The sequence below is a fragment of the Antrostomus carolinensis genome, unplaced genomic scaffold (assembly GCF_000700745.2).
Source record: "Antrostomus carolinensis isolate BGI_N321 unplaced genomic scaffold, ASM70074v2 scaffold1976, whole genome shotgun sequence".
Taxonomy (NCBI): domain Eukaryota; kingdom Metazoa; phylum Chordata; class Aves; order Caprimulgiformes; family Caprimulgidae; genus Antrostomus; species Antrostomus carolinensis.
Genome location: NW_010321003.1, coordinates 1 through 12,105, shown reverse-complemented (window position 1 = coordinate 12,105; position 12,105 = coordinate 1). Strand labels below are relative to the sequence as shown.

Here is a 12,105-nt window from a genome sequence, read left to right as displayed (position 1 = left end):
ACAGACTTCCCTCCTCATGAACAACAAGCCACCAAGAGAAGCCAACACTGATCCACTGTCTCCTTGGTCTCGTACTTGTTCTGGAAAACATAAAAGCATTTTTTCCCATGTAATAGTTGCTTGTTTCCCAGCTTTCACATTAGAACCGAAAGAGAACAGAGCTGAAGTCTAAATGGGCTTTCAAAGTTGAGCTTTGATCTTCACAGTACTATTAGAAACCACCTATTTTACCCATTTTCATAGAATTTCCCCCTCCAGCTACACCTTTTCCATGCATAGGGGAATGCCAAGCTGTGAAAGGGCAGCTGGTTGGCTTGGAAATGTCAAAGTGTTTTTTGCATGACAATCAAGATGTACTTTCAAAATACCTGGTATCTTTACCCATAGAAGCAGAAAACAGCAACTGCTTTCCTACCTGTAAGACAGATACCACATGAACAAGCAGGAAACAAGTGGGAAAATATTTTTACCATGTAAAGGTGGAAAAGGTAAAAGATAAAGGTAGATACCAAAAAAGTAGATAAGCTACAGCTTACAGGGATAAAAGCCTGGACACTTGCTAAGCGCCCTTTTCTTACCATATATAAAATAACAACCATTCAAAACAACACTTTCAAAGGCACTGTGCTGCTACAGCTGAGTCACCTAGGCAGTGATTCAGAGGAAAAAGCAGCACAGGCTTCTGAATGAAATCCTGAAAAATCTCACATCAAAAAACTCTAAGCCTCCTCAGCTTAGGAATCTTCACTGGCCCATGACCCAAAAAGGTCAGGCTACTCAGTGTAGTTATCTTTATCCTGAACCTAAGTCATGAATTTAAATATCTAAGGAGGATTACTTCACACTGCAAGGTTAATCAATGTATCTATCCATCTCTTCAAGTTCAGCAACAGTTATTTCAGTGGCTATGTTCAAAGTCAACCGACTGCCATCCCTGATTAAGCTGTGCTTGGCTTTTGATAAACCTGCACTGAGCTGCAAAATTCAAAGTGAGGAAGCGCTGGGCTCAAAGTCACAGGGTGATACTGCACTGGGCGACGGAGATTAAGTGAGTTTGGTCCCCTTGTCGTAAGCATGACATAGCTTTCACTCCTAAGAGAATTTGTCCAAATAAATTAAAGAAACTTAATCAATGGAGGGGAAACAAGCTTATCCAAGGGCTATGTCAGAGCTGGAGCCCAACTTACAGACATCTGGCAGAACCCACCACTGCTACTACAACTCCACCACCTAAGAACATAAGATTCCTCTTAGATTAGGCATCTTGATTATCCCCCAAAACCTTACTTAAGGCTTGACATTTAGCTGAAGGAATTTGGTGCCTGTTATAAGGTACTTTGTAACTTTGAAAAACGGGCTCCAAATCTAGACTAATTAAAAAGGACGTTAGGGTAAAAGACCCTAAAACATTTTGTCATCTTCCTCTTATTATAATACATTGTTTAAAAATAAAATACATTACTTAAAGGTAATTAATTTTCTCTAATTGGTTATTTATCTCTTAATGGTACAGATGAACTTGTTTATTAAAGGATTAAAACTTTCAGTTTAAAATACAGATCTATTTATACTTAATTTCATAATTTTAAATTCCAGTATATACATTTTTACAGGCATTAATACTGCTAAGTTTCAAGCTTCATAGGGAGAAACACAAGAATACACATTAAAAACACAAGAAACGTTTCCTGGAGCTTCATGACTAGTTCATCTTTCTCTACAACCATTTTTGGTTTAGTAATAAGACAACTCCTTAGTACTTGCAATCAAGACCCTGAAGAAGGAGCATCACTGTTGGCAGCTGACACGTGTAACTCCAGCTTTTACAACAATCCATTAACATGTCCTATTTACCATGTCAGGCCTGTAAACAAGATCTCCAAGGTTAGTTCTTCCAGAAGACAATATAAAACAGTATGTAAAATAAATAATTACATTATAGAACTGCAAGTAGTATTGAATGTTTGTTACAAGATGACACACATGCTAAGCTAAATTAAAGAAAAAGTGTCAGCTCTTTTCTGGGATTCTGAATGCAACTTTAGTAGATATCAGAATATCACAATTTAGGAGACTTTAGTGATATCAAATAGTTCAAAATGCAGCTGGAAAACTGCAGGATGGAGTAAGATTCAATGGAATGTCGTTCTGTAGAAACTTGCCTGATGCTCCTCCACACTTGCTTTGAACTACTGACATTATCATTTTATAGCCACTGAATCCATGCTTAGATCTTCTCAGCACCTAAGTGCAATAGACAGCTGTAATCCAAAGAAAAAGGTGGTTGATGTCTATCCCATTCAGGAAGTACTCTAAAACAATTTAACACACACAGATTGCTCCCCTCCTTATTCTAAATGAGGTTGTTTTTTGTTTTGTTTTGGTTTTTTTTAATATTAGCAATACTTTGTATTTCTGCAGGGTGTGTATTTGGATACAGGTTCAATGGCACATGTTGTACTACAGAAGTCAGAGGTACAGAAGATGCATTCTGTTAAGTAATCTATCCTAACTGAGTACTGGATAAGATTTTTCTAAGAAATATATTATTTTAAAGCAGTTTTATTTAGTTTATTCCTCAAGCATTACTTTAAATCTAACAACGGAGAAGATGCTAACAATAAATGAAGGAGAACAGAGTGGTATTATTATTTAATATCTCAGGGGAGAAAAGACCACCCTAGAGCCATACAACAAAACTAAACCCCAAAATCTCACCACATGCAACTAAAACACTGTTAGCCAGAACCCAAAAAGAGGATTTTTCACACTTACAGAAAAATCAAACATGATAGGCTGACATTTTGTTCATTCTAAAAGCCTTGGTATCTCAAACGTCCTTTTAAAAATAGGCAGATAATAAATGTATATTTCACTCTACAGACAGCATCTTCCTGTCCAGCCTACTCCTCTTGTGCTTGGGCTTATGTTGCATGACAGTGGAAGGGTCAGCATTAATTATGTTAATGATTCAACCATTTTCAGTATTAAAAGTAAAAAGATTACATATATTTTAGGGCAATTTTAAAATAATACAACACTTCAACAGTGCCATCTTTTGGAAACTGGGAGGTATTTCTGCTCTATATGCAAGATAATGTCTGATCAGAATAAAAACTGCCAGTCCTTTTATGAGATGCAACGGTCACAACATTCACTCTTTGTGAAGAAATTCAAACCAACCAAGAGTCTAAACTCAGGAAAATGACTTCTGTCTTTAGCAATATAACCAACAGTGTTTTGGGGAATGGCACAGCACAAACATACCACATTTAAGCACAAGAAATTAGGACAAAAAATAAAGGCTCCATGTCCAGTCAGCAGCTCTCTAACCGTTTTCATCCTGAGTGGTGCCGATGCACAGAGAGGGAACACGGGTTACACAGCAAGACGCCCTGAACAGCACACCCACCTGGGAGCCTGAGGCCAGCAGTCTGTATAAACCTCTGAGCTTTTCTGAGACAGACAATGGTTAAAGAAGGAATCATCCACACAACCCACAGAAGATTTGTTGGTCCAAGAGTTGCAATTCTAACAAATTCCCAGGCTGAGAGAGTTGGGGCTGTTCAGCCTGGAGAAGAGAAGGCTCCAGGGAGATCTTATAGCGGCCTCCCAGTACCTGAAGGGGCTACAAGAAAGCTGGGGAGGGACTTTTGACAAGGGCAGTTAATGACAGAACAAGGGGAAATGGGTTTAAACTGAAAGAGGGGAGGTTTAAATTAGATATTAGGAAGAAATTCTTCACTGTGAGGGTGGTCAGACACTGGAACAGGTTGCCCAGAGAAGCTGTGGCTGCTCCTCCCTGGAAGTGTTGAAGGCCAGGTTGGATGAGGCTTTGAGCAACCTGGTCTAGTGGAAGGTGTCCCTGCTGATAGCAGGGGGGTTGGAACTGGATGATCTTTAAGGTCCCTTCCAATCCAAACCATTCTGTGATTCTATGATTCTATGACTAGATGGTTATGGATAACGAGTGTATTCAATGGTCAGCTACAGAGGAGCAACAAGAAAAATTACAGGGAAAAAGATGAAAAACAGTGCAGAGAAGCACCCCTCTGCAGTTTTCCTGACTATTCCATGTGCCTTTTTTCCCTTCTCCACAGAAAATGGCATCCACTTCACTTCCTCCCCCAGCTCACCTCTCCCCTTCCAGCGCCATGGCTCAGAATTCCCTCAGGTCACTCCAAATATCCCTGAACTTCAACTGGGGAGCTCCTGTGCAGGAGTCCAGCACACTCTGACACGGAAATCTGTGGCACAAGACAGCTGCCGTATTTCTTGTGCCTCTCCTTCCCCCATGGCTTTCAGCCTTGCCATCCTTTTAATGCCTGACACTGAACAAACTCAAGCAATTTCTATGATGGTAAATTTTTTTAAAGGCTCAAATCACTGGCTCTCCTTGCCTTTGCAATGAACATTAAAGGCTAAGATTTTTTTTTCCATCAGTAGCAAATTACAAAGAAAACCGAACCATTTTGCCTGGACAGGACAACCAGTTAATTGTGAGTATCTTCCTTTTTACTTCATCATTACATCCCCATGTGCTATAAAGGCTCTTATCTTAATCAAAGCAGAAATGGTGCAGTGGTACCATATGCTGGTACCCAAACTATATGATGGTATATTTATAAAAAAAACAATTTTAGCCTTCACTCTACAACAACAAACCCTTCCCCCTCTCCACAATTAAGAATACACAATTCTTCTTCTAGGTACATGTGGAAAACTCTACATTTCAGTGAAAACACAGAGGTGACACTGAATGCGGGAGGAGTATCAGGATTTTTCCAGTAAATCACAGTATTTACTACACACTGTGTGAAAAGAACTCTATTAAACACCAATTAGAGCTGTTTAATTACTGAGAGATGTTGTGTATAGAAGAGTTACAGCAGTCTGAATGCCTCTGCTGCATTTTCTCAATTGTATCCTGTAGGATTTATTTTCAGCTGAACCCTCACACAGTTTCTTTCACCGGCAGTAACTGGTCTAGGAATAATTACAACATCTGTAACAGTTTCACCACCGAGTTATTACGCACTCAAGCTTAATCCAAAATTTCATTTCTATCTGAGAACTGATAACGTTGGTAAATTCACTTGTGGGAATTACTGCATTTAGTGCTAGCACTCACTATCAGGAAATGAACATTCCTTCCTTACTTGGCAATTTGTTTTCTGCATGAACACTCCAAATAATAACAAGATTTGCAGTGTGTTCTTGGATTAGAGCACTCAGCAGGGATGCTTTGGTTTTGGTATTAACCATCATTACAATCTCAATTTCCTTCAAATCAGTGGTGTCCTCACTGCTTTTAAAATTTCCTGTTCAGCATTTATGCCACTTATTTACATTTCAGATTTTATCCAGACTGGAGTAGGAAGATCACTGCATCGCTTTTAACACTTCTTTCAGATCTTTATTCTCTGAAGCCTCTATGTAGGTAATAAATTACTATGTACTTAATAAATTACACTGTATTACAAAAAATACTTTTCCTTCCTTCACTTCCTCTCTGATGTCCCCAGCTTCCCCCTTTAACATTGATCTGCTAAAAAAAACCCAACCAACCAAACAAAAAAATCCCACAAGATTATAAAATGCAGAAAAACAGGTTAGATGATTACAAATCAAGTATTTCCTTGATTAAGAGAAAGGGAATCCCAAATTTTGGTCTGAGTGTCACTTGATAGAAATGAGAATAGAACTCCCCTTTCCATTTAATTCTTCTTATTTGTGTGTTATACTAAATAGAATCATAGAATGGTTTGGGTTGGAAGGGACCTTTAAAGCTCATCTAGTCCAACTTCCCTGCAGTGAGCAGGGACATCTTCAACCAGATCAGGTTGTTCAGAGCCCCACACAACCTGACCTTGAATGTTTCCAGCGATGGGGTTTCTACCACCTCTCTGGGGAACCTGTTCCAGTGTTTCACCACCCTCACTGTAAAATATTTCTTCTTTATATTTAGTCTAAATCTCCCTCTTTTAGTTTAAAATCATCACCCCTTGTCCTATCGCTCCAGGCCCTGCTAAAAATCTGTCCCCAGACAGACCACTGCTACAAATACCACTGCTAAACTGAAACAACCCTGGGCTCGTACACTTTAAGCTTCATCTTCAAATCACACAATACCTCTTAGGCTCCGCTTCACAAAACTGCTGGGATCCAGCTTTATATTTATTTTGGTTTTACAGATACAGGAACCAAGGTGAGAAACATTCCACAACTTTACTTTTGCCAAACTTCTCAGGCACTTGCAGGAATCATTTAGCCTTTCCTGGTCTCATATTTTCAGTTCCTTTTTCCCTTTCACACAAGGTCCGAGACATGTTTAGTATTGGAAATTCATTCTAAAGTGATCAGATAAAAGGAACAATAAAAATACAGTAGAAAGCTATAACATTTACTAAGCATATGTCAAATATTTTACCTGATAATGCTTGCAATCTCTAACTCTTAAACCTAACCATTTATTTCATAAGCTCCAAAATCTTTTAAAAAGACAAAAATTTCATGCACATAACAATAAATTGGTCAATCTACAGAACTACTCAGCCCTATCTTGAGCAACAGAACTGAAATTACCATCCTTTTACTTCAATTTACATATCAAAAGTATTTTGTCCTTAATAATGTAATTCTTATTGCTGTTGCTATAGTATACTTTCAACAGAAGCAAAGTTCTCTTCTTGATTTAGGAATAATTCAATTAAATCTCATTTGTGCAGACAGGAATGTCTCCTTTTTAACAAATCAAGGTACCTGCTGTCATGAGTTCTCCACTTCAGGATTAAAATCTGGAGTGATTTATGCAAATTCTGAAAATTTCTTTGCATGATACATGCTTTCTTTTGGTTGGGGTTCACAAATTGGATTTTATATGTCAAATACTGAAAAGGGAAAACTGAAACAGGTCAGTGTTTTAAGTGTGATGGATTTCTTCAAAGGAAATGGGTGACATGACACATTACTGCAATAAGATACTCATATTTCTGCTATAAATCACAGGCTTCTCCTAGGCCTTTTTCCACTGGAAGTCACACAAAACTACCTTGAACTGCTGCAATGGGAACTTTCCAGACCAACTTTTTTTTTTTCTTTTGTACAATATGTTATTTTTCCCTCAATTTGCTTTGACAGATGGACTTCAGGCATGACTGTTACTGTGCAAAAAACACTCAAGTCTAGAAGGTATTATTGGGAAGTCACTTTTCCCCCCCACCACCAACAAGAAAAACTGTAGACTTGAAAATGCTTCATAAATGCTGGTCTATAGCTGGTATCATTAAAAAGTGCAATACATGACAATCTTGATTTGGATTATTGGGTGGATGTTCTTGGAAAATAAACAGTCCTCTCTCCCCCACCAAATCTCACGTTCTCTTACTTTTTTTACCCTATCAATTATGACCAGTAGTCTTTCTGTGCTATAAATCATCAAATGGGTATTAAATCCAAGCAGCATATAAGAATGTGCAATAGTGGACTCAATCTCTTCATAGAAACAGCCCAGAAAGCAAATTCTGAAGCAGCATTAACTAATGACACTACTTTTATTACCCCACGTCAATCTCCACTGTCACATTAACATAGACCAACTGTTTATTCTAAAGAGCATTGCAACAACATATTCTTCACATTCTTTTCACATGGTGAAACCTGGTTTTGGTTATCAAATGTGAAAAAGCTTGTCCCAATGACATTTTTATTAATTACAAAAAGCTCCTTTGATAGCTTTCCTTCGCACTTCTCACCTTAGCAGCTGGAATTGTAGAGACGACAATTCCTTCCTCTGCATCAGCCTAAGCGTAGCTTGCTGAGTATCAGAAGAGAACAGCCAACTTCTGTCATTTGAACAAGGAGCATCAACCAGCACCTAGACAAAAAATAAGAGGAAATAAGACAATTCACAATGAAAATATTCACTTTCTGAAGATTGCATGCCAAAAATCTACTCAACTTACTTTTGCAAACACTTAGAACACCCTTTTTATTTTCCATTTTAGAGGTAGAAATGATCTAATTACTATTTTGAGATGTTTTTCTGGAGTTATCGGAGGAGCTGGGTGGGGTAGAGGGGAGGGAAAATAAATTATTGCTTCAAAAGTACCCCTACCTGAATAGCTCTCACTTGATCCCCCTCTTCCTAATTACACATCATGCAAAGAACACAGCTACCAGGTCTTCAGAATTCACTACCAAGGCTCAGTATCATCATCTAACACATGAATGATACTTTATGAAGCATGTGTTCATCACAACACGTTCTTCACATGTTCCATCATGTCCCTGCTGATGGCAGGGGGGTTGGAACCAGATGATCTTTAAGGTCCCTTCCAACCCAAACCATTCTATGGTTCTATGGCTCTATGATTCTACGTTTCATAAAGCGATTCCTGAGACTCTGCAAATCCTGTACATGACCTTTGTTCCCCTTGACAGGTCAGATATTTTTGAAGGGGCCAAAAAGAAAAGAAAATTAAAAAGAAAGCAGCACAGGAAGAAAAAGAAGCAGAATGCAGAAATAACATTTGCTAATAAGTAATAATGTTACCTTGTCATATAATTCAGGCTTAAGATCTCCAACCTGTCTACCATCCAGTTCAGAGACTGTTATTAGGTTAATCAAAGGATCTGGGATGAAGGATTCTATTGTCTGTTTCAACCATCTTGACCTCAAAGCATCATATTCATTACAGTGAAACTGACCTTAGAAAATTAAAAAAAAATAATAAGTAAACACCCTAAAATAAGTATCTTTTTTTTTTTTTAAAACAAAGTTTAAAAGAAGTTCTACTGTTTTGCCACGATGGCCATAGAGCTGACACCTTATGTGCTTATGTTATTGCACATTTTATACCACTGCTGAATTTTTATAAACTCGAGTAAATTTCAACATGCTCCTACAGAGCAATCCATAAATATTTACTAGCAAATACTTACTGTAGCAATAGACTTTCACAGTAAAACAAACCTTAAACATGACCCATATCCAAAGACCGGTGCTAAGTACTTTCCTGCGCTCTTTGAGCCATTGTCTAAATAAAGCACGTGCCTCTTATTAATGAATTAATTGCCTTTTACATAAGTAAAACATCAGTTTTGTGTATCCTAAGCTGAGCAGTTCAACCTCTTATTTATTTGAAATTTAAGCTAGAAGTTTTTTAACAGAAGTCCTTTGGTAATTGGTTCATTACTTTTAAGAATGTAGCCAGACTAGTTACCCCTTCAGAACAAACACTGCTGTTGCTTGTACCCAGACCAGAAACACAGCATGGCATTTCTTCCTCCTAGTCCTGTTTTCTAATTTAATAAAATTTCTATTTTCCCTGTCTCCACAGGTTGTCCTATACTATGTTTGCCCCACACACACCACAGTACATCTTAGCATTCACTGAGGTATATTAAGAATCAACTTCCTTACATCTTACACTCCCAGCAACAATTTGGTATCTCCAGAAGCAGCCATGGGATAGAAGTGGTTTATTTTCAAACCTTTTGAAAGGGCAATCCACATTTAATTTACCTCATTGGCATCAAGTGGTTCCTCTAGAAGAGGAAAGGAGAACCAGCTGTAATCAACAGGTGCAGGTGGTTACAGTAATGGTCTCATCAGTAAGAACATAAGGTGCCATGAACATTTTGAGACAATTACTACCCAAGCTGACATATAAACTTGGAAACAGCAATCACAGCTTGTTTTAACTCCCTGATCTGGAAGAACTGAGTGGCTGCTTGCTGTTGCCTTCTAAACACTGTGATTATCTTAATGCCCTTCTGCAACATTTAGGTGGATTGAGACACAGATCTTATGAAATACTGATAGACACCAACTCCTCATCATAAGCTTTCTCCCTCTGCCCAGATCTTGCATGTTTAATTTGTTATGCTCTGGTTTACATCAGTACACTTAAATTTACTCACCCTATTTGCATAGCACTGTCCAGAGAGGTAGCACATGAAAAGGAGAAAAAAAAAAGTACAAGTATTCTAAAATTACAGATTACTTACTTCCCTGTGCCAACAAATCTATGTGATTTTAAGTAATTGCTTGAGAAGTAACAATAAGGGAACCAGTGGAGGAAGAAAAGTATAGAGCTACTCCACTTTTGTCTGTCAGTCTGCAGTTACCTATATTTAAATAACTACTGCATTTTTCATCCTCTTTCAGGTAAACAGACTTCATAAAAATCTTACTAAACAGCACAGAACTACTTGGAATATAAATTACTGTTTGATTTTCTGCCCCCAATCCAAATCTTGTACAGGAAACTGAAATATCCCAGGGACAGAGCCAAGGATCAACTTCTAACAGTACCTCGATACATTACCTGGGTAGGCACACTGCAGAATAGCTACTGATTTACCCCCTGGTGCAGCACAGAGATCCAAAACATCTTCTCCATCTTTCACTTCTAATGCCAACACTGGCAACAGTGAAGCAGCATTCAGCAGATAATACTCTTTCAGTTTACCAGCCTGGTGTTTTTGTGCAGGGAATCTCCCAGGACTTCTCCTGATGTAACACTTCAACGATGCTGGAAGATAGGGCAAAGGTCCTCGAAAAGCAGGATGGTATCCCTTCTCAAGCAAGGTGTCCTCCAGGCCAGCAGACTGGCTGAACTTGTTAAGCAGGATGCCGTACTGCCAGCACAATGGGTAGGTCAGTACATCTCTAGATTGAAAAAAGGGAAAGATATTTAATAACTCAACAAAGAAAATGAGCTTGCCGTAGCGTAGGGAGCCTTTTCTTACCTAGGGGTAACAATCTCACCATTAGATGATTCTGGTGTAATCAAAAAGGAGTCATTTTGATTAGATATGATTAAGAAAAGTATACAGGAAAACTATTTTAAATAGGGAATCAAGCCACTGTTTTCTCTAATTATCACATTTAAAACACTAACTACTTCTGATACAAGATATTATCTATTTTTCTGAATAACAAATGATTGTAGAAGTTATACATTATAAAGCATAAAGCTCTTCCTGACTATAAAATACTGCCCTGGGGACAAAGAACAACTGTAGCATTATTTGTAAATACCAAAACAAAACAAAAAAACAACCTCTTCCCTCCCTCTCTGATCTCCCCAGAACAACAGACCTGACACTGGTCCATGTATCTCCCAGTTCGGTTGTGTACTGCTTCTCAAAATGATCCAGAACGACTTGACAAATCTGCTTCTGAAGTTTCCCTTTTGTTTTATTTTCCAGCTTCAGAGAAAGGAGGAAAAAAGAAAAGTAGTAAAAACAAATTAAACCCTTCCTAGTTCTCACTAGAATTATTAAAAGAACATTTTATTGATTTAAATCAACTTAGCCTGAGTGCTATTAGGATGCTCAAATATCAAGGTCACATCACACATGTGATGAAGGTATAACAGAAATTTCGGAGAACAAGTTAAGGTAGCAAACTTTCTTCTTCCCTGCCTGTGAAGAGGTTATTCAAAGCTTGTTGATAATACTCTTTTTTCATATCCACTATGCTAATAATACAGTGTTTCCTGGGACTCTGATATACCAGGAACAAAACAGACAAGCCATGATTATGAACATAGATCGGTTTGGGTTGGAAGGGACCTTTCAAGGTCATCTGGTCCAACCCCCCTGCAGTGAGCAGGGACACCTTCAACTAGATCAGGCTGCTCAGAGCCCCATCCAGCCTGACCTTGAATGTTTCCAGGGATGGAGCTTCTACCACCTCTCTGGGCAACCTGTTCCAATGTTTCACCACCTTCATTGTAAAAAAATAAATAATAATAATAAAAAAATTAAAAATTCTTCTGTACATCTAGTCCAAGATGCACTATGATCACCTCAGCCAAGATGCACCCATGTGCTTCACTTAAAGAAATAAATTCATTTGAACCATTCATTTGAAATCAGTTGGAGCTGAAACAGAAAGCACTGGGGTAAGTAACTTATTCCAGGAGTAAGAGGAAAAAAAAGGGAAAAAAATAAATTCAGCTATACTGTTTAAAAAAAAAAAAACAACTATGAAAATTTTAGATTGGGGGGGGGAATATTTTTGTTTTCTAAGCAAACTGGTGCTACCCAGAAGGAGAACTGGAGAGGGAAACACTAAGTGTGCAGGGTGTCCCC

At 38.2% G+C, this 12,105-nt stretch overlaps 1 protein-coding gene across 1 annotated transcript in view; it reads right to left on the bottom strand.

The window, feature by feature from the left end:
- NSUN3 (NOP2/Sun RNA methyltransferase 3) overlaps positions 1 to 11,226 on the bottom strand; it is a gene marked incomplete at its 5' end in the record, with an annotated part of 14,158 nt that extends 2,932 nt beyond the window's left edge. The window contains 4 exons of the mRNA XM_010169753.1: positions 7,755 to 7,876; positions 8,555 to 8,709; positions 10,332 to 10,675; positions 11,108 to 11,226. Of these exons, the coding sequence (XP_010168055.1) occupies positions 7,755 to 7,876; positions 8,555 to 8,709; positions 10,332 to 10,675; positions 11,108 to 11,226 (740 nt within the window). The remainder of the gene's footprint in view (positions 1 to 7,754; positions 7,877 to 8,554; positions 8,710 to 10,331; positions 10,676 to 11,107) is intronic.
- Between the last annotated feature and the right edge of the window lie 879 nt (positions 11,227 to 12,105).